Source organism: Labeo rohita, chromosome 19 (assembly GCF_022985175.1).
Source record: "Labeo rohita strain BAU-BD-2019 chromosome 19, IGBB_LRoh.1.0, whole genome shotgun sequence".
NCBI lineage: Eukaryota > Metazoa > Chordata > Actinopteri > Cypriniformes > Cyprinidae > Labeo > Labeo rohita.
The window spans coordinates 13,298,204-13,322,800 of NC_066887.1; the positions used below are offsets into that span (position 1 = coordinate 13,298,204).

The 24,597-nt window shown below is 34.8% G+C and overlaps 1 protein-coding gene across 1 annotated transcript in view; it reads left to right on the forward strand.

Annotated features, from left to right (window-relative positions):
- gabbr2 (gamma-aminobutyric acid (GABA) B receptor, 2) overlaps positions 1 to 24,597 on the forward strand; it is a 242,494-nt gene that overhangs the window by 168,412 nt on the left and 49,485 nt on the right. The window contains exons 9-13 of the mRNA XM_051136519.1: positions 5,808 to 5,888; positions 6,727 to 6,877; positions 8,967 to 9,099; positions 12,247 to 12,354; positions 20,679 to 20,801. Of these exons, the coding sequence (XP_050992476.1) occupies positions 5,808 to 5,888; positions 6,727 to 6,877; positions 8,967 to 9,099; positions 12,247 to 12,354; positions 20,679 to 20,801 (596 nt within the window). The remainder of the gene's footprint in view (positions 1 to 5,807; positions 5,889 to 6,726; positions 6,878 to 8,966; positions 9,100 to 12,246; positions 12,355 to 20,678; positions 20,802 to 24,597) is intronic.

The window sequence follows — 24,597 nt, forward strand, 5'->3', positions numbered from 1 at the left end:
GCATTATAACAAATGCCTACAGAGGGCGCCAACGGACTGACGATTGTTTTTACACTTTACTGCGCGATCTAATCTGTTTAAAGGGGTCATTGGATGCTAAGTTCACTTTTTCATGTTGTTTGAACATTAATGTGTGTTGGCAGTGTATGTACACATCTACCCTATAATGATAAAAATCCATGCAGTAGTTTTTAATTAATCTGTAAAACTAATATCCCCTATTTCAAATCGAGCCGTTCTCAGAAGCCTGTCGTTGTGGCGTCACACCGACAGAGGTCGCTCCCACGATAGTTAATTGACATGAGCGTCTTACCTCAGATCAGCTGTAACAGTCCAATAACTTTCCTTGTTTTGATGCCAGAGCAGGGATATAAGTTAGACAAGAATATCTCCGATTGAGCGATTGAGGTGTTGTGTTGCTGGATGTAATAATGAACATAGTGGTCTTCATTTACTCCCAACATCTGAGCCGCTGAAAATGCAGTAGATTCCGTTTGTTTGTGAAGGGAATGCGCCTCCCGATCTACATATATCCGTCTATGTTCGCGCAAATCATTTATGATCCAGCTTCACTTACAGCAGAAGTGAGTATAAGCGTTTTTTTATGAATCTTTGCAATCGCCTTTCTTTATAACGTGGTACTTAGGAAGTTTAGCGGCTAAATGCGGCTAATGTAAACAAGACCGTCTTTCCACAGAGAGAAGAGAGGGGCGGGGTGAGCAGAGCTCATTTACATTTAAAGGAACAACCCCTTAGAATGAGATGATTTTTGCAGAGCTCATTTTGACAAGGTAAAAAGGGTGCTGTTTTACAAAACCATTGAGAATTTTTAATCAAAGTATATTAGAGACTTTTCATTAAGACCCTAAAGAATCATATCAACTTGTGGAAAATGGGCATCCGATGACCCCTTTAAAGGTTCATGAAACCCCAGACTACTTTTTCTAAGATTTTAGCAGAGGTGTTTGTGTTGCACATCATATATGACAATGCTAGCATCCATTGATTTTAACTGTTGGAGAAAACTGGTTAATTTTGAGCTTTTTTGCTCTATTTTCATCTTCCGGGTTTAAAATCTACATTATGCTGACGTCACATTTTGTGACGTGGCAATGGACTATAGTACTTTGATGACGCGTAGGTGTCTCATAATTATTCATGAGGCTGCGCGTTCTTATCCTATGAGAAGATGCTTCGCCTAATTATTCACGACAGCGCGTGTTGATTTGCTATGACAGACGCTTCAGACTGTGAGATTGCGTACAATAACTGAGAGAAACCTTAATGGATTGAAGGAGACTGTTTTTGTTTGCTTTGTAAGTAGAGTTCGGCACAAACGCGATTCATTCATAAGGTGAGTGTAATAGCGGTTTTTACAACTAACTCAACCCATCAAAAGGATTATGAATGCTGCAGAATAAGCCTTAAGGTGCAACAGCACGTTCATATATATGTTTTCGATGTGGAGTGCAAATGGCTGTGCATTTATTTGTGTTGTTAACTCAATGGGAGCGAAATGAAACTGTCTGAACCCGAAATTGACTCTCTCCCCTCTTCCCCCTCCACTCCGCATCACGCCCACTTTTGCAACATTTTTCAAAACTATATTGAGAACTAACCAGTGCTGAAACAGGGGGGTTTCATGACCCTTTAATGTTGACTCAACAACATTTACTTCAAATGTCCACTTAATCTTTAATATTTGGCCATTTTTTATGATAGAAAAGCTACAGCCACTGTCATTTCTTGAATATGTGGACATCAAAACGTGTAAACTCAGAGTGAGGGTTTAAACTTTTATTTTGAAATCGCAAGTTAGCATTGACAAAGTTAGCATTGTAACAAGCATAATAACAAGTTAGCATTGATGAAGATAATGATGTATTTTCCTGTTTGCGGAGGTTTATAAATAATTTACCTTACAAATCTGATGAAATAGCGCAGGTTGCGTTTCCAGATTAACGTTATAATAAACCCAAACTCACAACAACATGCAGAGATGGAGTATGAGCCACGCATGGAAATGATAACAGTTTGTGTAGCAGCAGCATTTAGTACTGTGAAAGGAGCCACTCTGAGATGCACTTACGTAACCTATTCGCATGTGAATAATTAAACCACATATATTAAACTTGCATCCAATATATTTATTTAACCGTCGTAGCGTTTGTGCATTCTTAAAAACATTATGCTTTATTATGATTTCTAAACGAGGTATGGAATGCGCCACTTCCGGCATTTTGCCGATTACTCCACACAGGCAAAATACAATCGAGGATTTTTTATTATAATCGAATACTCAAATACAAACGAGAAATCGTTGCAGCCCTACTCAGAATATTAACTTGTTTGATATCCTGGATTGAATTATAGTCTGAATCTAGTCATGCCTATCATATGTTACATGATTCTGTAAAAATCCACAGACTTGCTGCAACTTTCACAAACAGATGGTAAACTGGGGCAAAAATCGGGGCAAAAGTTATGTAGCATATTTCAGCTTTGAGTCATTCACTCACTCACTTTCTCAGTTATTCACCCATTTTCTTTATTCATGAAATAACTGTATTTCAGTAGTCACCCAATGAATCACACACTGACTCAGCCTTTCTATCATTCACACAAAAATGACTTCTTAATGAGTTTTTAATTAGTATTTTTAACTTGTTTTCCAGAAAAAAACATCCTGAAACAAGATGTACAGTATTTACTGAAGAAGCAACACTGCATTCAAGATTTCATTCACTTGTTTTCATAGTGCATCATTAATGCAAGTGTGTTTTTTCTTACTGTACTTGGAGATTTTTTCACTGTTAAACGTCAGTGTAGACGAGGATCGTTTTCATTTTAAAACTCCATTTTAAAATTGACCTATGTACTATGTCAAAAGATCAGGGGAATTTTGGTTTCTCAGTTTATGACCCAGTTTATGACCCCTATGATATATATAGATTTTTTTTTTTTTTTTAGAAAATGATTTGCTGAGAGTTCCATTCATTTCCAACCTCTCTCTGCACTTTTCTCTCTCTCTCTCTTCATCTCTCACTGTTAAAGGATAGGAAGGGGTAGCCCAGGCTGAATATTTAAAGACGTTCTGATCCTCAATTGAGCCTGCCATCCATCTTTAGAGTCCCAGTCTGTCAGCTTCTATATCACACCCACTGCCAGCACACACCAGACCATCTGGACAAGACACTCAGAGCCGTGTCTTAACCTAGTTATTTGACAGTGACCTCCTGGCAAGATCGTGTTCTGGCCAAACTGTTTCTTTCTCACTGCCTTTTTGACAAAGACGTAAGCCTGACCAACATATAAGTCTTTGCAAGTCATTACAGTTGACAGCTAGTAACTGAACACTGTTTATTAGTTTACAGGCTTGTGGTCTTTGTAGTGTCCTATTGATCTCATGGTCAAAGTACCTGAACGATAACGTTCTCTACAGCAAAATCATGTAGACGGACAGCACAATTCAGGCAATGGTTGTCTGATCGTAGAGCGCAAAAACCACCATGTACTGTTTAAATTGTTATTTACATTTGACCTGGTTGAACCCACAGGACCAGGGAAAACCTAAAAACGTCAGATGAATTGCAATGAGCAGAATGTGGGTTGGCATGTAAATTCATATTCATACAGTTAACGTTTAGCATTATCAGTCTTGGAAACACATATGTTTCCAGAAGCTAAATGATAAATATCTTGTTTTCTATGTTCTCTGTTTTTAAGTGAGTTTTCTTCCCTGTGAGTGTGACAGTCAATACATAAGCAGTTGTGAAGCACACACCAGGGAGAAATATTGAGTTTTTGGAATAGACTTGCTTTGTATTTGGCCTCTGAGAGTAAGTCTTGTTCTGCTGGGAAGTTATTGACACTAAGCTTTATTTTATTGGATCTGTGGATACGTAACCTTAAATTTCACCTAACCATCCAGTTTTTGTCGTAGTTCTATGTTATTCGTGACAACAAGGCTTTTTATTTTGTCAGTGATAATAAAGACAAAGCAAAAAAGATGTATCATGATGATAATTAAATAAGAAAAAAGAAAAGAAAAATGTTAACAATGCACTTGCAATGTTTTTAGAAGAAGAAATGGGTATTTTTTGATAGCGGGTTAGTTAGCTCATTCAAAAGCATTCTTTTTATATGAGATAAAATGAGTAAATATTCATTTTTTGTTCGAATTTGGTAATTTACAGTTTGACATGTTTTCATCATTTCATTATCTGTTTATATTCATATTTTCATACACCACAGTTCTAAATTTAGGAAAAGTAGTAAAGCAGCATATCTTTTATTAACTTTGATATGAATAAGAAATGTTTCTTGAGCATCATAAAACATTTCTTATTTTTTAAAAAGAAAACTTCTGTTTTAAACAGTACATAGTATGACAGTTTTTACTGTATTTTTTTATCAAATAGATGCTGAATTTACACAATGGAGTGTTGTATTTTGCACTGAAATTATGTTTTTGTGGACTATATTACAGTATATAACATTTCGTTTGTAGTAAAATGAGCTAAAATTGAAAAATACACTACCAGTCAAAGGTTTTTGAACAGATTTAAGATTTTTAATGTTGTTTAAATAATTCTCCTCTGCTCACCAAGCTGCTCTCCTCTGCTCCAAAATACAGCAAAACCTGAAATATATTTACTGTTTAAAATAACTGCTTTCTTTTTTAATATATTTTCAAATGTAATTGATTTCTGTGATCAAAGAGAAATTTTCAGCATTGTTACTCCAGTTTTCAGTGTTGCATGATCCTTCAGAAATCATTTTAATGATTTGGCGTTCAAGAAACTTTTATTATTATTATTATTATTAAGGTTTAAACAGTTGAGTACATGTTTTGTGGATTCTTTGAGGAGTAGAAAGATCCAAAGATGCGCATTTTTCTGAAATAATAAGCCTTTGTAACATTGTACATTATACCATTCAAAAGCTTGGAGTTAGTATAATTTTTAATTTTATTTATTTTTTTGGTGGTTGGGATGATATAACTTAATACTTATATTTAGCAAGGATGCTTTAAATTGATCAAAAATGATGATAAAGACATTTATAATGTTACAAATGATTTCTATTTCACATACATATTATTCTTCTGAACCTTGTATTCATGCAAGAAACCTGCAAAAATTCTACTCAGGTGTTTTCGACATAATAATAATAATAATAATAATAATAATAATAATAACAAATGTTTTTGAGCAGCAAATCAGAATATTAGACTGATTTCTGAAAGATCATGTGACTGGAGTAATGATGTTAAAAGTTCAGCTTTGAAATCACAGAAATAAAGTACATTTTAAAATATATTCAAATAGAAAACAGGCATTTTAAATAGTAATAAAGTGTTTTAAAAATCTACTGTTTTAGCTGTATTTTGGATCAAATAAATGCAAATCAAAAATCTTTTGACTTGTATAGTGTATAAAAAGACAAAATTTTGACTTCATTTTAAAGGACATTTTTGTCAAAAACAAAGTGTGCAAAAATTCACTGGCTGTGTCCTTGTCAGTGAAGCTGTTTTTGAGACAGTGTTTGTTTCAAGTAATTGTTTGTGCAGATTCGCTAATCAGGTGCCTTTTAATTGATGTGCAAATTTGTAAGGTTGCAATTTCCATTGTTTTTCAGGTCAGCATCACCCTGAGCATTTTAGGACAATATGTTGGACTAGTTCTGCAGTGGAGTGCACAGAAACTAAATTTACTGTGTATTGTCTTGTTTCTCTCTGGGGGCCGTCGGCTTTGAACACACTGCTCTTATCGCCGCTGTCCTCTTGTTCTTGCTGTCTTTTACAGAGGGTCAAGAGGTGAAGGTTGGCGAGTACAACGCCATTGCAGATGTACTAGACCTTATCAACAACACCATCAGGTTCCAAGGTAGGAAAAGCCCCGATTTTGTGTGTTTGCAGGTCAGCGTTTGACTGAGTGAAAGAGAGAGAGAGACAGAAAGTTCACACGCCTGCCAGTGTTGTGTACTCGCTGTTCCATGTGTGGTCATCTGAATAATTCAAGAGTTATTTTCCTGTTTGCCCACATTGACATTCGTTTTCGTATAGTCCCTGGATATTTATTTTCTTTTCCAACTGCCTCTGTGGAAAACAGTGGTGGACAGGAAGTAAAACACTTTATTGTCTTTAATGGAACTTGTTAAGAGGATCTGAGGGAATCATTTGGCATACTTACCCTGTAAAGCCTTGACATATGAAATAATAGTGGAAAAAAAAGTTCAAAGACTGACCACAACTGAGCTTGTTTTCTAAATTCGACTGAAAAAGAGTCTAAACCATTTGCCTCACAGTGAATGAAGCCCTCACAGTTGTACAGTATATGAAAACACCCAGGTTGTCAAGACATCAAGTTTCTTCACGCAAACAACTCTTGACTCATTTTGGTGACTCATTTGGTTTAAGTGCTTGACTGCCTTCCAACTTCTCATTCTGATGTAAGATCTAATCGCATCTTACATCACGATCACCGCCACCGTTTTTAAACCCGTCCACAAACATTATTACATAACCTTGTGCAGAAATAGAGCTAATATGTCACATTAGTGACTAGATAACCCCATCAATTCTCTTTCTAGTTGGCATTTTAAAACCTGAGTCATTTAAATTACACAGGAGCGTCTTCCTAGATGTTGAAAGCTTTCTCAGAGGTGACGTTCATGGAGGTGACTCTGAGGCGAACTGACTGTGAACCATCATGACTCTTGTAGGTGTTGAACCGCCGAAGGATCGGACGTTTGTGCGTTTGCAGCGCCGGCAAATAAATGTCCCCCTCTACAGCATCCTGTCTACCATCACTGTTCTGGGCATGCTCATGGCAGGAGCCTTCCTCTTCTTTAACATCAAAAACCGCAACCACAGGTCAGTGCTGAGCAAGAATGTGAAAGGAAGTAGTTGAAAATCTGGAATCATTTGTTTCATATGGAAATCAGTTTTAGGATTTTGAAAAAATGTAAAAGAAAAGTTATGATAGAAACAGTGGTCTCATTTTATTTTAGGTGGCCTTAACTACTATCTACTTCCATCGCCACCAGATTTGTAATGTTTTTAAAGAAGTCTCTTCTGCCCACCAAGCCTGCATTTATTTGATTCAAAGTACAGCAAAAACAGTACAATTTTGAAATATTTTTACAATTTAAAATAACTGTTTCCTATTTGAAAATATTTTATAATGTAATTTATTCCTGTGATTTCAAAGCTGAATTTTTAGCATCATTACTCCAGTCACATGATCCTTTCGAAATCATTCTAATGTTCTGATTTGCTGCTCAAAAAACATTGTTATCATTTTTATGTTGAAAACAGCTGAGTGGAATTTTGTTCAGGGTTTTTTTTTTTTTTTTTTTTTTTTTTGATGAATAGAAAGTTGAAGAACAGCATTTGTCTGAAATAGAAATCTTTTGTAGATTATAAATGTCTTTATCATCACTTTTGATCAATTTAAAGTTTCCTTGCTAAATAAAAGTAATAATTTATATTATTTATTTGCCCCAAAAAATTTACTGACTCCAAGGTTTTGAATGGTGTATAATGTTACAAAGGCTTTTTATTTCAGATAAATGCTGATCTTTGGATCCTTCTGTTCATCACAGAATCCTGAAAAAATGTACTCAACTATTTTAAAAATTGATAAAAAATAATAATACAGCAAATCAGCATATTAGAATGATTGCTGAAGGATCATGTGACACTGAAGACTGGAGTAATGATGCTGAAAATTATATTTTTAAAATTACACAAAGGAATAAATTACATTTTAAAATATATTCAAATAGAAAAAGCATTTCTAATAGCAAAAATATTACAAAAATATGTTTTTGCTCTACTTTGGATCAAATAAATGCAGATTTGGTGAGGAGAAGAGACTTCTTAAAAAAAACATTAAAAATCTTACTGTTCAAAAACTTTTGACTGGTAGTGTATATTTTAAAAAATACCTACATGTAATTACATCTGTAATTAATTTCTGTAATTAAAATGTATAGGTACACTGTTGACCCATCCCTTACACCTTAACTCACCCTTAAACCTACCCATACCACCTAACCGTATCCCACCTCAATAGCAGCTAAAGTGTTTTGCAATACAATGTGAAAACAATAAGTACATTGTACTTATTGACTGATGAAAGTACATAGTAGTTAAGGCCACCTAATATAAAGCGGGACTGAAAAAGTTAATATTTAAGATTCTGCATTCATTTTAGTTCCCTATTGATAACAATACGGTTCACAAGTTTAGGGGCATGAAGATTTGAGGTTTTTTTAAAGAAATTAATAATTTTATTCATCAAGGATGCATGAAATTAATCAGCAGTGGCAGCAAATACATTTATAATGTCACAATTTAGTTTCAAATAAATGTGTTCATTTAAACTCTATTCATCAAAGAATCCTGAAAGAAAGTACGTTTGAAATGTTTCTCAAGCAGCAAATGAGGACATTAGAATGATTTTTAAAGGATCGTGTGACAGTGAAGACTAAAGTTATGATGCTGAAAATTCAGCTTTACCATCACAAGAATAAATTATGTTTTAATATATTTTTAAATAGAAAAATATATTTTAAATTGTAATAATATTTCCCATTTTGATGTTGTTACTGTATTTTTGGATTTACATCTATCTGTGTATCTATCTTCTATTTTTATTCTTTCTTTTTTTATTACTGTTCTGTTGTCCTGCACCTGAGCCCAATTTATTTATTTATTTTTTAAACATTCTTCATTCCCTGAAGACTTCTTTGATTTCAAACCTATTCTGATAATATTACTTACAATGGGAGAAATGTGTATAAATAGTGCAAAATAAAGGCACTTTTAGTAGTGGTTTCAGACTTTTATAACCTGCTATATATGACATAGGTGTAGATGCACATTTAATTGCAGTAGTTAATAATGAATGAAATGTGAATATTTAATGTATCAGATGTGTGCTTCCCTCCATCTGCAGGCTGATCAAAATGTCGAGTCCCTATATGAACAACCTGATCATTCTGGGGGGCATGCTGTCATACGCCTCCATTTTCCTCTTCGGTCTGGACGGGTCCTTTGTGTCAGACAAGGAATTTGAGACCCTCTGTACTGTAAGTAATAACTGATTTCTGTGAATCAAAAAGTGAACATGGGCAGACCATGTTGTCATACTTTTCAGTCCCATCAACATTCTCAGTGTGCTCAGTGTCATAAATAGTCACAATAATAAGGAAGCATGTAATGACTTTAGCGTGCAGGACGTTGATAATTATTATAATATACTGTAGGACTAATTGATGTTTTAAACATGCAAAACCAGTGCTGGAGAAAACAAACATTTGAGCGACTGGACATTTGACTTAAAACCTTTTAAAAGATTGAGACAACTTCCCCTGAGACAACCAGTCCTGGTCTGCTCTGTATTTGAATCTGAACACTTTTCACCTCTGATACTCAGACTGTGTCACCAAACTGAGTAAGCATGATTGGATGTGTCTCGTCACGCTTCCACTGCCTGTTTGCATGTGACCATAATCCACCTTTTAATTACGAGGCTTTGGCTACTGCAGTAGCTTGAGACTCAGGGGAAATAGCTCACAAATGTGTTGAGCGGGACACATGCTACCTGCCTGAAATGGGTCCATCTTTCCAGCCTGAGAAGATGAAGGCTTGCATTGCAATATTCAGGATAGGGTGAAACGGGGCAAATAATATTCATGCTTTTTTATTAAATAAAATAAATTATTTTATTTTGTTTGCTTGCTTGCTTTACCCTAGACAAAATGGGTTGACCTTTTCAGGGCTCAACAATAAAGACTGTTTCTGCTAACATTTTTTCAACATTAGCAACCTGTTTTTAGAAAAGAAGTCTGCGCCGATAGCCTCACGAGCAGTGTGCTGACATATAGCGCTGTTGCAGTTGTGGCGACCTGAGTTTGAGTCCCGGCTTGCAGTCCTTTACCAATCCTGTCCCCTTTCTCTCTCCCACTTTGTTTGCTGTCTATGTACTGTCCTATGCTAATAAAAAGCAAAAATGCTAAAAATAAATGTTAAAGGAAAGAAATTACTTATTCACAATTATTTTAAAATTATAGTACAGTACTAATTGATGTTTTAAACATGCAAAACCAGTACTGGAGAAAACAAACTTTTACTGGACATTTGACATTTGACTCAAAACCTTAAGTTCAAAAGTTTACATACACTTGATTCTTAATACTGTGTTGTTACCTGAATGATCCGCAGCTTTTTTTTTTTTTAGCGATAGTTGTTCATGAGTCCCTTGTTTGTCCTGAACAGTTAAACTGCCTGCTGTTCTTTATAAAAATCCTTAATTTCCCACAAATTCTTTGATTTTCAGCATTTTTGCATATTTGAACCCTTTCCAACAATGACTGTATGATTTAAAATAGTTCAAAAGTTTTCACCCCTGGGCTCTTAATGCATTGTTTTTCCTATCAGTGAGTGTTTGAACCTTCTGTAATAGTTGCATATGAGTCCCTCAGTTGTCCACAATGTGAAAAGATGGATCTCAAAACCATACAGTCGTTGGAAAGGGTACAAAAACACAAAAATGCTGATAAACCAAAGAATTTGTGGGACCTGAAAGATTTTTCTGAAGAAGCAGTTTAACTGTTCAGGACAAACAAGGGACTGTGACGAGTCAGCTGCCTCCCCCTTAATTATCATCATCATCCCGTCCGGTAATCGCTGCCCTTCACCAGGTCCCGACAGGAGTGGGTGTGCGAGAGAGGAGGGGCGCCGAAACAGCCAGGTCTGGCAGCGTGTGATGAGGCATACCTGACGTGAATGAAGCCTCATCACTGCCACTGTTGAAATGCCGAGCGCGCCTCTCCTCGGGAGACCGGTCTCTTCCCCATGCATGCACGCTGGTGTCCTTGTGGGTCCAGGAAGGGCGCGTCGAGGGATCGAGCGCTGCCGAGACGGCTGCGGGCCAGGATGCTGTTCCGTTTAATCTCCAGAAGTGCTGTGGTGCAAAAGCGCTAGACGAAGCCGCCGCCCCTCGCGCCGTGGACCTCAGAGGGGAGCGCGTGCGGCCGCCAGACTTCACCCCTTACCTGGACCCTTCCTTCTTGAACACTGCCCCTCCTTCACGGAACCCCCAGCACGACGAGGACACCAGATCCCCTGTTTATTTTGACACTTTTATTTACCCCTTTTTGGATACTTTTGGTTATTTTATGTTTAATAAAAGCCTCTCTGAGGCCCGACGTCACGCCCGCTGTGTCTGCCGTTTTGCTCCTCCCACCACAGGACTCATGAACAACTAGCACTAAACAAAAAAAAACACAGATAAGAACACAATATTAAGAATCAAGTGTGTGTAAACTTTTGAACAGGGTCATTTTTATAAATTCAACTATTACTTTCTCTTGTGGACTATATGTAAGCGTCTTTTATGTGAAATATCTTATTCAGGTCAGTACTAAATTAAAAAATATGCAGTTTGTATGATCCCTCATATCTTGGTAAAATAATTAACATTCTGCAGATTTTGCAAGGTGTATGTAAACTTTTGACAGCTGTATATTGTTATTCTAGCAAATAAATGAAAACAAATAGCACCAATTTAATTCAGATTTTTAAACAATATGTGGCAATTTTACAGCTGTAACTCTATAACAACTATGAATTCATAAACACATTTGGTGGAAATACTCACATATGATGATTTAATTATGATTTTCAACCCTTTTATGTGTCCGACTTAATCAAATTTTAGTGAGAGTTTTAACATGTATTTGATGACTTAATTTACTTCAAAGAATTCACAACTACATCACACATAAAACCACATCAAAACCTAAAATCTACATGATCGTCAAGCAAGATCTAGTGACAGCACTGCAGTTCCAAAAACTGGCCCCAAACTTTCCAACACTTATCTCCTTATCGTTGACTCCTGCCTTTTACATGCCGAGATTTTATTTCCCAGAGGAGCTCAGAATAAAGAATACTAGATCTGTGGGAGAGAGCGAAAGAGACAGAAGATGAAGGGAGGACAAAGAGAAAAAATTATGCCTCGGGAACTTCCACAGAATTCACTTCACACCCTGGCACCCAATTTGCTTTCCGATAGTGGATGTGGAATCATTAGATTTTATGGTTTTGTGGTCTCTGCTGCTTTGTATTCTATAGACTGGCCTTAGAGTCCAGTCTTAGCATTTCAGTGCCTAAATTATAAGAACTTTTGGTTTGTAGCAACCTTGATTTATTTTCACATTTAATGTTTTTAGGTCCGTACATGGATTCTCATTGTGGGTTACACAACAGCGTTTGGCGCCATGTTTGCAAAGACCTGGAGAGTGCATGCTATCTTCAAGAATGTAAAGATGAAGAAGAAGGTGAGAAATGGGTTTTCAAAGCATATCAGATACAACATTGCACACCATCTACATCTTGAAGTAAACCACATGGAGTGACACTGCATGCATAGCTGACTTGGTTAAAAACACTGGCTGAGTTCGAAAGCTCTAAATATATATTATATTATTATATTATTTTATGTTATTATATTATATTTTTATTATTATTTTCTTAATTTAATTTTTTTGTTAGATTTTAGTAATTTTTTATGGTCATTTTTAGTAGTTTTTTTAGTAAATATTTAAATATTTATTTTTATATTTAATATTTTTATATTTTAGTTTTTTATTTTATGTTTTTAGATTTTAGTAATTTTGTTATGGTCATTTTCATTAGTTTTAATTTTATTTGAATTTTAAATATTTCTTTTTACTTAGCTTTTATTTTATATTTTAATTTAATTTTATATACATATTATATTTTAATTTGTGTTAGTACTTTTATGGTTATTTTTAGTAGTTTTTATTTTGTTTTATTTTTCAAATATTTCTTTTTAGCTGTTTTTTACTTAGCTTTTATTTTATATTTTTATTTTTTTAATTTTATGTTTTTAGATTTTAGTCATTTTTTATGGTCATTTTCAATAGTTTTTATTTTATTTAAATTTTTAAATATTTCTTTTACCTGTTTTTTTTGTACTTCGCTTTTATTTTATATTTTAATTTACTATTTTATGTTTGAATTTTTGTTTAATTTTAGTAATTTTATAGTTATTTTTAGTAGTTTTTATTTTATTTTATTTTTTAATACTTTTTAGCTGTTTTTTTTTTACTTAGCTTTTATTTAATGTTTAATTAGCTTTTATTTTATATTTTAATTCAATATTATTTTATATTAAAAAAATTATTTTATGTTTTTAGATTTTAGTCATTCTGTTATGCTTATTTTCGGTAGTTTTCATTTTATTTAAATTTTACGTATTTCTTTTTAGCTGTTTTTGTAAAACTTATATTTTATTTTATATTTAAATAAAACATTTTAATTTTTGTTAGATTTTAGTGGTTTTTATGGTTATTTTTAGCAGTTTTTAGTTTATTTTTTGAATATTTTTAGCTGTTTTAACCTACCTTTTATTTTATATTTAATTAGCTTTTATTTTATATTTTAATTTATATATTAATATACTCTATTGCTTTGTTTTAAGCAACGGGGCTTGAAATTCATAGGGTAGGATGGGATAGTGACGCTGGATGTAACTAAAAAGGTCCAAATTTTCCAGTGAGGTCAGGTTGGGGAGTTACAGAACGGCCCGACGATCTCATATCACATTCAACTGTTATTAACTGTTATTAACTGTTTATCTGCCACGTTATTCAGCGCCAGTCCCACTGTGCAGTCAATTTCACTGGTTACGGTTAGGGTAAAGTGTGATATAAGCTCAACGAATCAACTGTCATGAATCTTGTATCATTTTTTTTTTAAATTTCGATATTTCCGTTTTTGAGAATCGATACAGTAACGGCAAACAAAATATCGCGAGACACACGTGTATCGATATTTTCTTACACCACTAGTCTTCGGTGTCACACGGTCCTTCAGAAATCATTATAATGTGTTGATGTGGTGCTCAAGAAGCATCTATTATTAATATCAATGTTTTTTTGAATAGTAAGTAGCATTGTAAATACTTTTACTGTCTCTTTTGGTCCATTTCAATGCATCCTTGTTGAATAAAAGTATTAATTTTCTTAATTAATTAAAAGTCTTTTCGACCCCAAACTTTTGAACAGCAGTGTATATCTAGTCATATGGCATAACTGACTGGGTTCCAGTGAGGCAGAACACACAGGAACTGGAATAATTTGTCATCTGACACATAATGGTCACACATCAGTGCATTTTAATGGTGGTCATTATATAGAAGAATTACAATACCAAAAACAGAACAATATTGCAGTTTATACATGGATGCTGGAATGAAAGAGAGGGATAATTAAAGAAAGAGAGACAAGTTCCATGCTTAAAACATCATGGAAAAGCAGCTTTGCCACTGGGCTGTCAGCTGTGTCATTTTTCGCCTGCCAAAAAGCTAAAATATAGAAATGCTGTCTCCACTGAAGGTCAGTTTGCTGTCTCCATGCACCGTTTCCTCACACAACCCGAATCAGCCAGCACTGCCAGTGCTAACCAAAGAATCTCTGATCTCTTCTAAAGAACAGTGTCTTCCTGCTCTGCTAGACACGATCTTCACAAGTCTATGTGTGAATTTCCTCCACAAGAAAAGCATCGCACTGCTGTGGGGAATAGTACAGTCGGTTTCTTTTGAACCGAAGCTACGCACACGTGCGTCCACGCGGCTCTTTAACACAACAGATTCGTGCACGCACGCTGACCTCCTTTCATACGCTCTTTCTCTCGCTGCTCTTGTTTTTCAATGCAGTGTAAGAATGTGGCGAGCGAAGCAGCTGATACTGTATGACAGTGCTGTAAAGGATGGCTAGCCACAGCTCCAGCACCCTGCTGGCCATCTTTATTTATAGAGTTTGCAGCCTACTTCCACTGCTGCAGTCAGAATCAGTGGGATGAGATCAAGAGAAACATCCACAGAAAGAGAAAGTAAGACAGAGGGTGGTAAACATTGCTGCAGAGAACTAGCCATAACTTCAAAGTAATATTTCAGGTTCAGTACAGTGTTATCATAGTATTACTGGTAACACTTTGCAGTAAGGTGTCATTTGTTAACATTAGTTAATGTATTACTAGCATGAATGAACAATGAACAATACAGTACATTTATTACACTGTTTATTAATCCACAGTCATTCTTTTGTTGGTCATGTTAGTTCACAGTTTAATAATACATTATTAAATGCTGAATTTAACATTAACTAAGACCAATAAACGCTGTAGAAGTATTGTTCATTCTTAGTTAATGTTAACTAATGTAGGTAACTAATATTAACTAATGAACCTAATTGTAAAGTGTTGCTGTATTATAGAATTTAATTTGTTTTTATTTTATATATGTTTGTTATGGTCATCTTTAGTAGTTTTATATTTTTTAAATATTTTTTAGCTGTGTTTTTTTATTAGTTTTTATTTTCTATTTAATTAGCTTTTAATATTTTAATGTAATCTTATTTTATATTTACATTTTTTATTTTCATTTTTGTTAGATTTTAGTAATTTTGCATTTTTAGGTAGTTTTTAGTTTAATTTATTTGTTAAATATTTTTTTTTAGCTGTTTTGTTACTTTGTTGCTTTTATATGTACTTAGCTTTTATTTTATGTTTTAGTCTAATAATATAGTTTATTTTTGTTATATTTTAGTATTTTTGTTATGGTAATTTTTAGTAGTTTTTATTTTATTTTTTAAATATTTCTTTAGCTTTTATTTTATATTTAATTACTATTTTTATATTTTAATGTAATATTATTTTATATTTACATTTTTTATCTAAATTTTTGTTAGATTTTTGTAATTTTGTTGTGGTAGTTTTTATTTTTATTTACTTGTTAAATATTTTTTAGCTGTTTTTTGCTTAGCCTTTATATTTACTTAGCTTTTATTTTATATTTTAATCTAATATTATAATATATTTTATTTTGTTATTTTTATTTTTGTTAGATTTTAGTAGTTTTGTTATGGTCATTTGTAGTATTTTTTATTTATTTTTTTTTTTAATATTTCTTTTAAGCAGTTTTGTTTTTATTAGCTTTTATTTTTATATTTAATTAGTTTTTTATATTTTAATGTAGTATTATTTTATATTTTATTTTTCAATTTTAATTTTTGTTATATTTTAGTAATTTTAAATATTTAATATTAAATATATAATATTATAATATAAAATATAATATTAAATATTTCTTTTTAGCTTTTTTTAGCTTAGCTTGTGTTTTTATATTTAAATAGATTTTATTTTATATTTTATTGTAAAATCATTTTACATTTTAATTTGTATATTTAATTTTTTGTTAGATTTTAGTAATTTGGTTATGATCATTTTAAGTACTTTTCATTTATTTTATTTTATATTTCTTTTAAGCTTTTTTACTGAGCTTTTATTTTATATTTAATGAGCTTTTATTTTATATTTTAATTTAATATTATTTTATATTTACATTTTTTTATTTTAATTTTTGCTAGATTTTAGTGTTTTTTTGTTATGGTCATTTTTAGTAGTTTTTATTTTATTTATTTTTAAAATATTTAATTTTAGCTTTTTTTTATCATTTAGTTGCCAGTCTTATTAAGTATAAAAGTTTTGAGGTAACTAAACTTTCCAAATGGTCATTAAGCGTTTCCATCACACATTCATCTCTTAAGACTTTAATTTTAAGACTGTGTACAGTAAATTTTAATGTTTACTGTGCTTCCATTGTAAGTTTAATAGTAGCCAAATTAATTTCCCAGATGATATCAGATTCATTGAACCCAGAAGATTATTTTTAAGTGTCCATATTCTGCACTTTCAGCATTTTTCCCCTTGGAAGTCCACGGATAATGTTTCATCATAATTTAGTTTTTAATTTAGTTAATATATAGTAGTGCAGTTTTTACCCTTCTTTTTGAAGTTTTAAAATGGAGAACCAAGCTTCTAAATAGAGTGCTGTCCAGTTATCATCTTAAAAATTTATATTTTGCATCTTTAATCTAATTCCGTGCAAATGTGTTAACATTTGACACTCTCAAATGGTAAGTAAATAAGGAATAAAGTTAAGAATTACTAATATTGTTCAGTATGACTCTGGAAATGCGCAGTCAACTTGAGTGCATTGAGTTCTATACAGAATATGTCAAAATCTTGTATTTCTATTTGTTTTAGAGTTAAGGAGCAACAAAACAACATCTTTTCCCTGATAATGGAGTTCCAAACAAAGGTTTATGTGATGCAATTCCAGCTTGATACATTGAGTGTCAGTTTTTTTCCCTAGTGTCTTCTCTTCAGTTGCACTTTCACACTCAATTAGCAGTTCTTAACTGGACCCACTACATATAAATAAATTCAGAGACAGGTAATGCCCAGGCTCAGGGCTTTAATTCCCTCCGGCACTTCAGTGTGCAGGAAGCTGGCAGTGAGCTGACTCCTGCTCCACGCAGTGATGGACTGCAGGGCTTTGGCACTCTAAAGCGATGGCTGCTGTCAGGACTGTGTTTTGTGAGTGTGCATGTGGGTGTGCCATCTCTTTATCAAGCTGAGAAGCAGTCTCACAGTATGTGACTCCATGGACAGCCCGTCGCAAATCAGCTGCCGTTCGATGCCGGTCCGACGGTCCGAGGGGTCCGTTACAGTCTCTCCCTGCCTCGGGGAGCAGCGAGGGCTATGTCAATCACCTCCGCGGATCTAAATCTAGCAGATCTGCCTCTGCTAGATTTAAATCTGAGACAGGAACAAAGGGAGATTGAGCAGATACACACTCAAATGCACAAATGCTTGTTTCTTGTTTAGTTCAGTTCTTGTTCAGATGTTTTTTGCAGATTATTAGTGTTAAACGGAGAGTTCAGTGAAAAACTAAAATGTTTTGATGCTTAAAAGCCTCATTTTTGGGTGAACTATCCCTTTAAGCCTTTAATTTTTTTGGTCTAGCAGATTTCTTCTTTTTTTAGTACATATGTCTTTTTTTGGTGGCAAATTATTGTTAAACCTGCACATGCATCCGCATACTGCATCATGCATCATTCAGAGACTCGGACTGCATTATGGAACACACTGTGTCACAAATAGATGGCATCAGAGATGTGTGCATCTGTAAATTCAATCAGACACAAGCACATGATGGCCTGCATAACTTACACTGAGCACAAACACAATCTGACACTAATGCACCACATGCTCTTGTAGACCTGCAGCAATGATCTTGTACAAATGGTGAGCAATTTGAACTGTGAATACAAAAGCTTAAACAGAGCTATTGGGTCTTCAAACTAAATGTTAGTGGTTTACAAACTCATTAGTGACGTTAAAGGGCGAAGTGTGTCATTCTTTTTATGTTAAAGCACTACCTCCCAGTTTAATGTGCACAGACGTCTATAATTAAGCCATTTGTGTGTTTGTTTAAAGGAATAGTTCAGCCAAAAATGAAAATTCTGTCATTGTTTACTTAACCTCTTGTCGTTCCGAACCTGTGTGATTTATTCTGAAAAACACAAAAAATATGAGGGACAAAAAACAACATTGGACCCCATTGACTTTCATTGAAAAAACACAGATATTTTTGAACGTGTCTTCTTTTGTGTTTGCAATACAAATTACGTCATTCAGGTTTAGAACCACATGAGGAGGATGAGAAAATGATGACTGAATTTACATTTTTAGTTGATCCATCCCTTTGGTCTGTTAACTATGTGAAAGTTTTGGAACCCCTTGCAGAATCTGTGGAAATGTGAATAATTTTAACAAAATAAGAGAGATCATACAAAATGGATGTTATTTTTTATTTAGTACTGTCCAGAATAAGATATTTTACATAAAATGTTTACATATAGACCACAAGGCCAAAAAATAGCTTAAATTATTAAATTAACCCCCTTTAAAAGTTTTAATACTGTGTGTGGTTACCTGGATGATCTATGACTGGTTGGTTGTTCATGAGTCCCTTGTTTGTTCTGAACAGTTAAACTGAGCACTGTTCGTCAGAAAAATCCTCCAGGTCCTGCTGATTTTCCAGTTTTGAACAGGATGAAGATGTCCAGATATATCTTATTTTGTTGAAATATCTTTTTTTCCCATTAAGTACTGCCCTGCGGAAGCAACATAAGGTACTTGCATGTTTCCCAGAAGACAAATTAAGTACAATTTACCTTCATCTTCGAATTCAAAAAGTTTTCACCCCCGGGTCTTAATGCATCGTGTTTCCTTGTGGAGCATCAGTGAATGTTTGAACTTTTTTTAATAGCTGTGTAAACACACACAGTATTAAGAACCAAGGATTCCCAAACTTTTGAAGGGGGTAATTTTAACAATTTTAGCAAATGTTTGGTCTTGTGGACTATATGGAAACATCTTTTATCTAAAATATCTTACTCAGGACAGTACTAAATAAAAAATAACATGCATTTTGTATGATCTCTCTTATTTTGTTAAACAATCACATTTTCACAGATTTTTCAAGGGGTTACCAAACTTTCGCATAAAACTGTATTGCCAATTGTAAGTACAAATGAAGAGTTTAGATGCAGAACCAGCTAAAAGCCATCTCGGTCAAAAATAAGATAATGGTACTGAGTGAATGCTCTTGACACATATTATACGTCCATCAAATACTTTTTCTTCAAACTCGCTAAAATACCAGCCTCAGCCCAATCAGAAGTACCAGTACTTACATAGAAACCTATACATCTGAGCCTGATAAAAATGCATTTTGTAAAGAAAGACGTCAGATGGATTTAGCTGGTTTTGCATCTGAACTCTTCAAATAGTTGGCACAAATCTTGTTGGCACAGGCTATTTACAAGAACTCCGCCCACCATTGCCTGGTTGGGCCAGACAGGCTGACAAAAAAAAAACACTCCATCTACCGGTAAAGTTTGAAGCGTAAGAAAATTTTATTTAGCATGAACAACCCAAATTCAGTAAGGTCCCAGTATGCTGAGGTGCAAAGTGTGTCTGTCACTATTTGCACAAATAGCATTTGTGCAAAGAAAATGCTGCTATTTTTTTCACTTTTTTAAGTTCAGGGACTATTTGTAGCTGTAAAGTGTAGAGGGGGATTTTAGGACCGCTATTTGTTTTTTGATCCATCATCGCCTTCCGTTTGCCGAGATGAAAGGAGATTTTGTGCAATAAAGTGAAGTTCAACGGTCATATGGACAAGTATTGCTTTTTAGTGATTGTGCTAATGCGTTCTGAAGTATCATGATCCTGTGTTATTTCAAATGTCTGGCCATTTGATGAAACCATCAACCTCTGTTTGATTGAAGATAAATAGCATCCATTATGATAGAATTCAGCATGATGCTCAATGATCACAGTAACTCACCACCTCCTTGTTTCCCATGGCGCAAGGTTTTGGCTATTGGTAAGCCATCAAAAGACATCAGATCAAAACAAGTTAGCGTTTCTATTCTGAATCACGGAAGAATTCGTCCGTCTGATTCCTCTAGAATACACGCAGGCCTCCTCGCGGTGACCTTTCCTTTGATTTGGGTTCTGTTCAGGTCAACCACTGTTAAATAGAAGAAAAGAGAAAAAGATCAGACAGGAGCAGGGCTTTCATCCACAAAGGTTCAGAATGCGAGAGAAGATCACGCGTTTGAATTGAGCGAACGGTCCATTGATGGTTCCTGCCCATCTCGGCCTCTTTCTCATCCCTTAATCACCTCATCCATTGCTTTTCTTTTTTTTCTCTCTCTTCCAGATTATCAAGGACCAGAAGCTCTTTATCATCGTGGGTGGGATGTTGCTGATTGATTTGTGCATCCTCATATGCTGGCAGATCGTGGATCCCCTGAAGAGAACTGTGGAAGAGTACAGCTTGGAGGCGAGTCTGATTGCTTATTATTAATGTTGTATGTAACGATTCAGCAGAATCCCTCGACCGGGTCGTAATGGTTAATCAATCCCAACTAAATCATAGTCACAGGGAGCTGGGATCGTTGGGGAGTACGTAGCGGCCAAGGTTTTATTACCATCTGCGTTATTTTTGGTTCAGGAAGTGAGACGTCCTGCCCCGCCCCCACATCCATGGCGGTTGGGGACGCAGGCCAGCTGGAATGTGGGACATTGGCACAATTGCTTGGAAAAAAAGACACTTGGACGAGGCCGTCCCATGCTGATACTCAGAGGGGGAAATGTGTGATTGAGCAGGGCTTCAAAATAGGCTGGACATTTTGACCGTCTGCTAGCTTTAGTCATGTGCATTTAGTCATGTGCTTTCATAGACTTTAGTCAGACGCTGTTGCAAATGATTGGACGTGTTTATCTGGAAGCAAAGGTAAAATGGATGATGTCACACCTGATTGTGTAGTGAATGGTTCTTAAAGTTACCTTTATTTGTGTTTATTAACGTCAAGGGATAGTTCACCCAAAAATTAGAATTCTGTCATCATTTACTCACCGTCATGTTGAAACACATGTAATTTTGGTTAATGTTTGAAAAAAATAAATAAAATGATAGTTCACCCAAGAATGAAAATTTGCTGTTAACTCTTTCCCGCCACTGACAGAATTGTCCGTCATTTATGAGACAACGCTTCCCACCATTGACGTAATTATCCGTAATTTATGGAACAACTCTTTCCTGCTATTGACAGGCAGGAAAACGCTTCCCTTCATTTTCAAGACAGCACTTCCAGACCATTGACGGTAAATTTTCCCCGTCATTTCTATGAGACAGCTTCCCCGCCCTTGATGGAAATTTCTGTCATTTATGAGACACTCCCCGCCATTGGAATTTTCAGTCATTTGTGAAACAATGAGATATCGATTTTCCACCATTGATGGAATTTTCCATCATTGACAGAATTTTCATTGTCATTTTGAGAAATCCAGTGACATAATTTTCCAGAATTTTATGTCATTTGATGGATTTTTCCGTCATTTTCAAGACAGCACTTCCAGACCATTGACAGAATTTTGAGTAATTTATGAGACAATGCTTCCCCGCCATCGACGGAATTTTTCGTCATCTATGAGACATCGCTTCCCCGCCCTTGATGGAAATTTCTGTCATTTATGAGACATCGCTTCCCCGCCATTGACAGAATTTTCTGTCATTTATGAGACATCCCTACTCCGCCCTTGACGGAATTTTCCGTCATTTATGAGATATCGATTTTCCACCATTGATGGAATTTTCCATCATATATGAGACAATGCTTCCCTGCCATTGACAATTTTCAGTAATTTATGAGACAGCGCATCCAGACAATTGACATAATTTTACATAATTTATGAGACAACTCTTTCCCACAATTGATGGAATTTTTCGTCATTTATGAGACATTGCTTCCGAACCATTGGAGGAATTTTCCATCATTTATGAGACAACTCTTCCAAGCCATTGACGGAATTTTCTGTTGTTTATATGAAAACTCTTCGTTGCCATTTACAAAATTTTACATAATTTATGAGACACTTGCAAGCCATTGACATAATTTTCCATCATTTATATGAGAACGCTTCACCACAATTGATTAAATTTTCCGTAATTTATGAGACAGTGCTTCCTTGCCATTGACAGAATTTTCCGTCATTTATGAGACAACAAGGTTTGTTTTAGTGTGTGGCGCATACACTCCTCTGTTTATCATATGTGATGCATTCTATGCATGTGCGTTAAGATGTGAATAAAAGCCTAAATTAAATCATCATACAGTATAAAGTGATCATATCTCTTCACAAGACCTGGATTAAACTACTTGATTCATAATTATTCATTTTATGATGCTTTTCTAATTTTTTTGGATCTACTAAGCATTTGTTAACAGTCAGGTTTCAAAGTATTATAGGTTTAAAATGACATGAGGGTGACTAAATGGTGACATTTGTTATTTTTGGGTGAACTGTTCCTTTAAAGTCATGTTTTCTATGACATTTAACTTTTCGTTTCATCTATCAGCCTATTCTTGAAGTGTATGATCCCTGTACTTAGTGTGTTAGAGAGTAAAAGGTCTGGCGACTAACAGGCGATGTGGCTGAGTGGACTTTGCCGTCACACCGATGGAATCATGGCCGCTGACTCTCTGGAGAACTCTTGGCAGGGAGATTAGCGCAGATTGATTGGTGCTAGGAAAGGGCCCATTAACTTTCCCATCACTCTGGGGTGTTTAGACGAGCTTCTTCTTCCTCCTCTTCTCAGTTCTCTACTGTATATGTAGTTTACTTCAGGCCATAAGCATTTCTCAGAAGTCAGTTGGTTGAGAATGGTTGCATTTGATCATGTATTTGGGCTTTAAAGCAAGCCATTTAATTGGCATTCATGGGGGATAGCAATTTTTGGCAATGAAGAGTTTAAAAATCATTATTTTTTATAAAATTTAGCTAGTATTTAGCAGTTACTGTTGGGGACAGTGAATCTCAAATGATTTGTGGCCTGATATTGTTGAGTAGGCACAACCGTTAGTAAACCAGCAGTATAGCAGTTTGGCGACCCGTTAACAGCTAAATCTGTCATTGTCAACGCAACTTTAAAGCTAATGTGATTTTGAAGAATTGCTGCATAACTTTTGGCTCTGGAATAAACCATTGTTCACTGCTGTAGGACACTAAGTATGTGTTTATTTAAAATTAAGTAATGTCTATGAGGCTGGAGACAATTACAGTGGACAATCTGTCAGGAACTTGAAACAGAAGAACGTAAACAGATCTGAGCGCAGCAGACAGCATTGATGTGAGCGGAAAACTTCTGTGTTTAGAGATTCACAAACAGCTCTGCTGAAAGCAGGCTCCATTTCAGCTTCCTCTGATCCAGATTAAGAACTCAATCTTTGGACACATTTGTAGAAAGTAAAAAAAACGTTGCATAGAGCACTGCCATTATGACAAAAAAGAACATGCAGATGACTTTTAAAGTTTTATACCTGTTCTTTATTTAAGTGTATAAGGGTGGTTGACATGTACAGGTATAGCAGTGCCCTGCAGTGTGAATGCTTTATTCTTCCAGAACTATTTTAAACAACTTTTTTCTAATTCATGTATAATTTTATAGTTTCTAGGACCTCATATTATTTAAAAGACTGCATGTAATATTTGAACTTTTAAAAGATTTCTCACACCATATTTCTCAAAACTATTTATGTGAACAGCCAGGTATCATTTTAAAAAATATATTTCTGTTTCAAATAAATGCTCTTCTTTTAAACTTCCTATTCATCAAATAATTTTGAAAAATTAAGCAGCACAGCTGTTTTTGTCATTGATAATAATGAATAATTTCTGAAGGATCTTATCACATTAAATATGCAGTAATATATAGAGATTGAGCGTGCAAGTATAATGTAGATCCTGAGTGTTCCTCTGGTCTGATGAAGGACAAACTGTGGAGGGGCTGATTAGCATTCAGCAGGTTTCTCCTGCAACATTCACCGTTCTCGCTCCTGTTCTCGTGTCGATGCTGCAGCAAGCACAGTCTGCCTGCACACACAGTATTGCAGTGTGGCATTGCCATGGCAACAGCCAAGGTTCCTGACACCCATAAACCAGCGCTGTCATTGCTGATCCCCAAGACAAAAATACAGGGAAAGGCTTTGGACAGGCGCTGTAATGATGGGTACCTAGAAATACACACACATGACATGTAAAGTATGTAGAATGTTGTATGTATGAAGATATTTAGT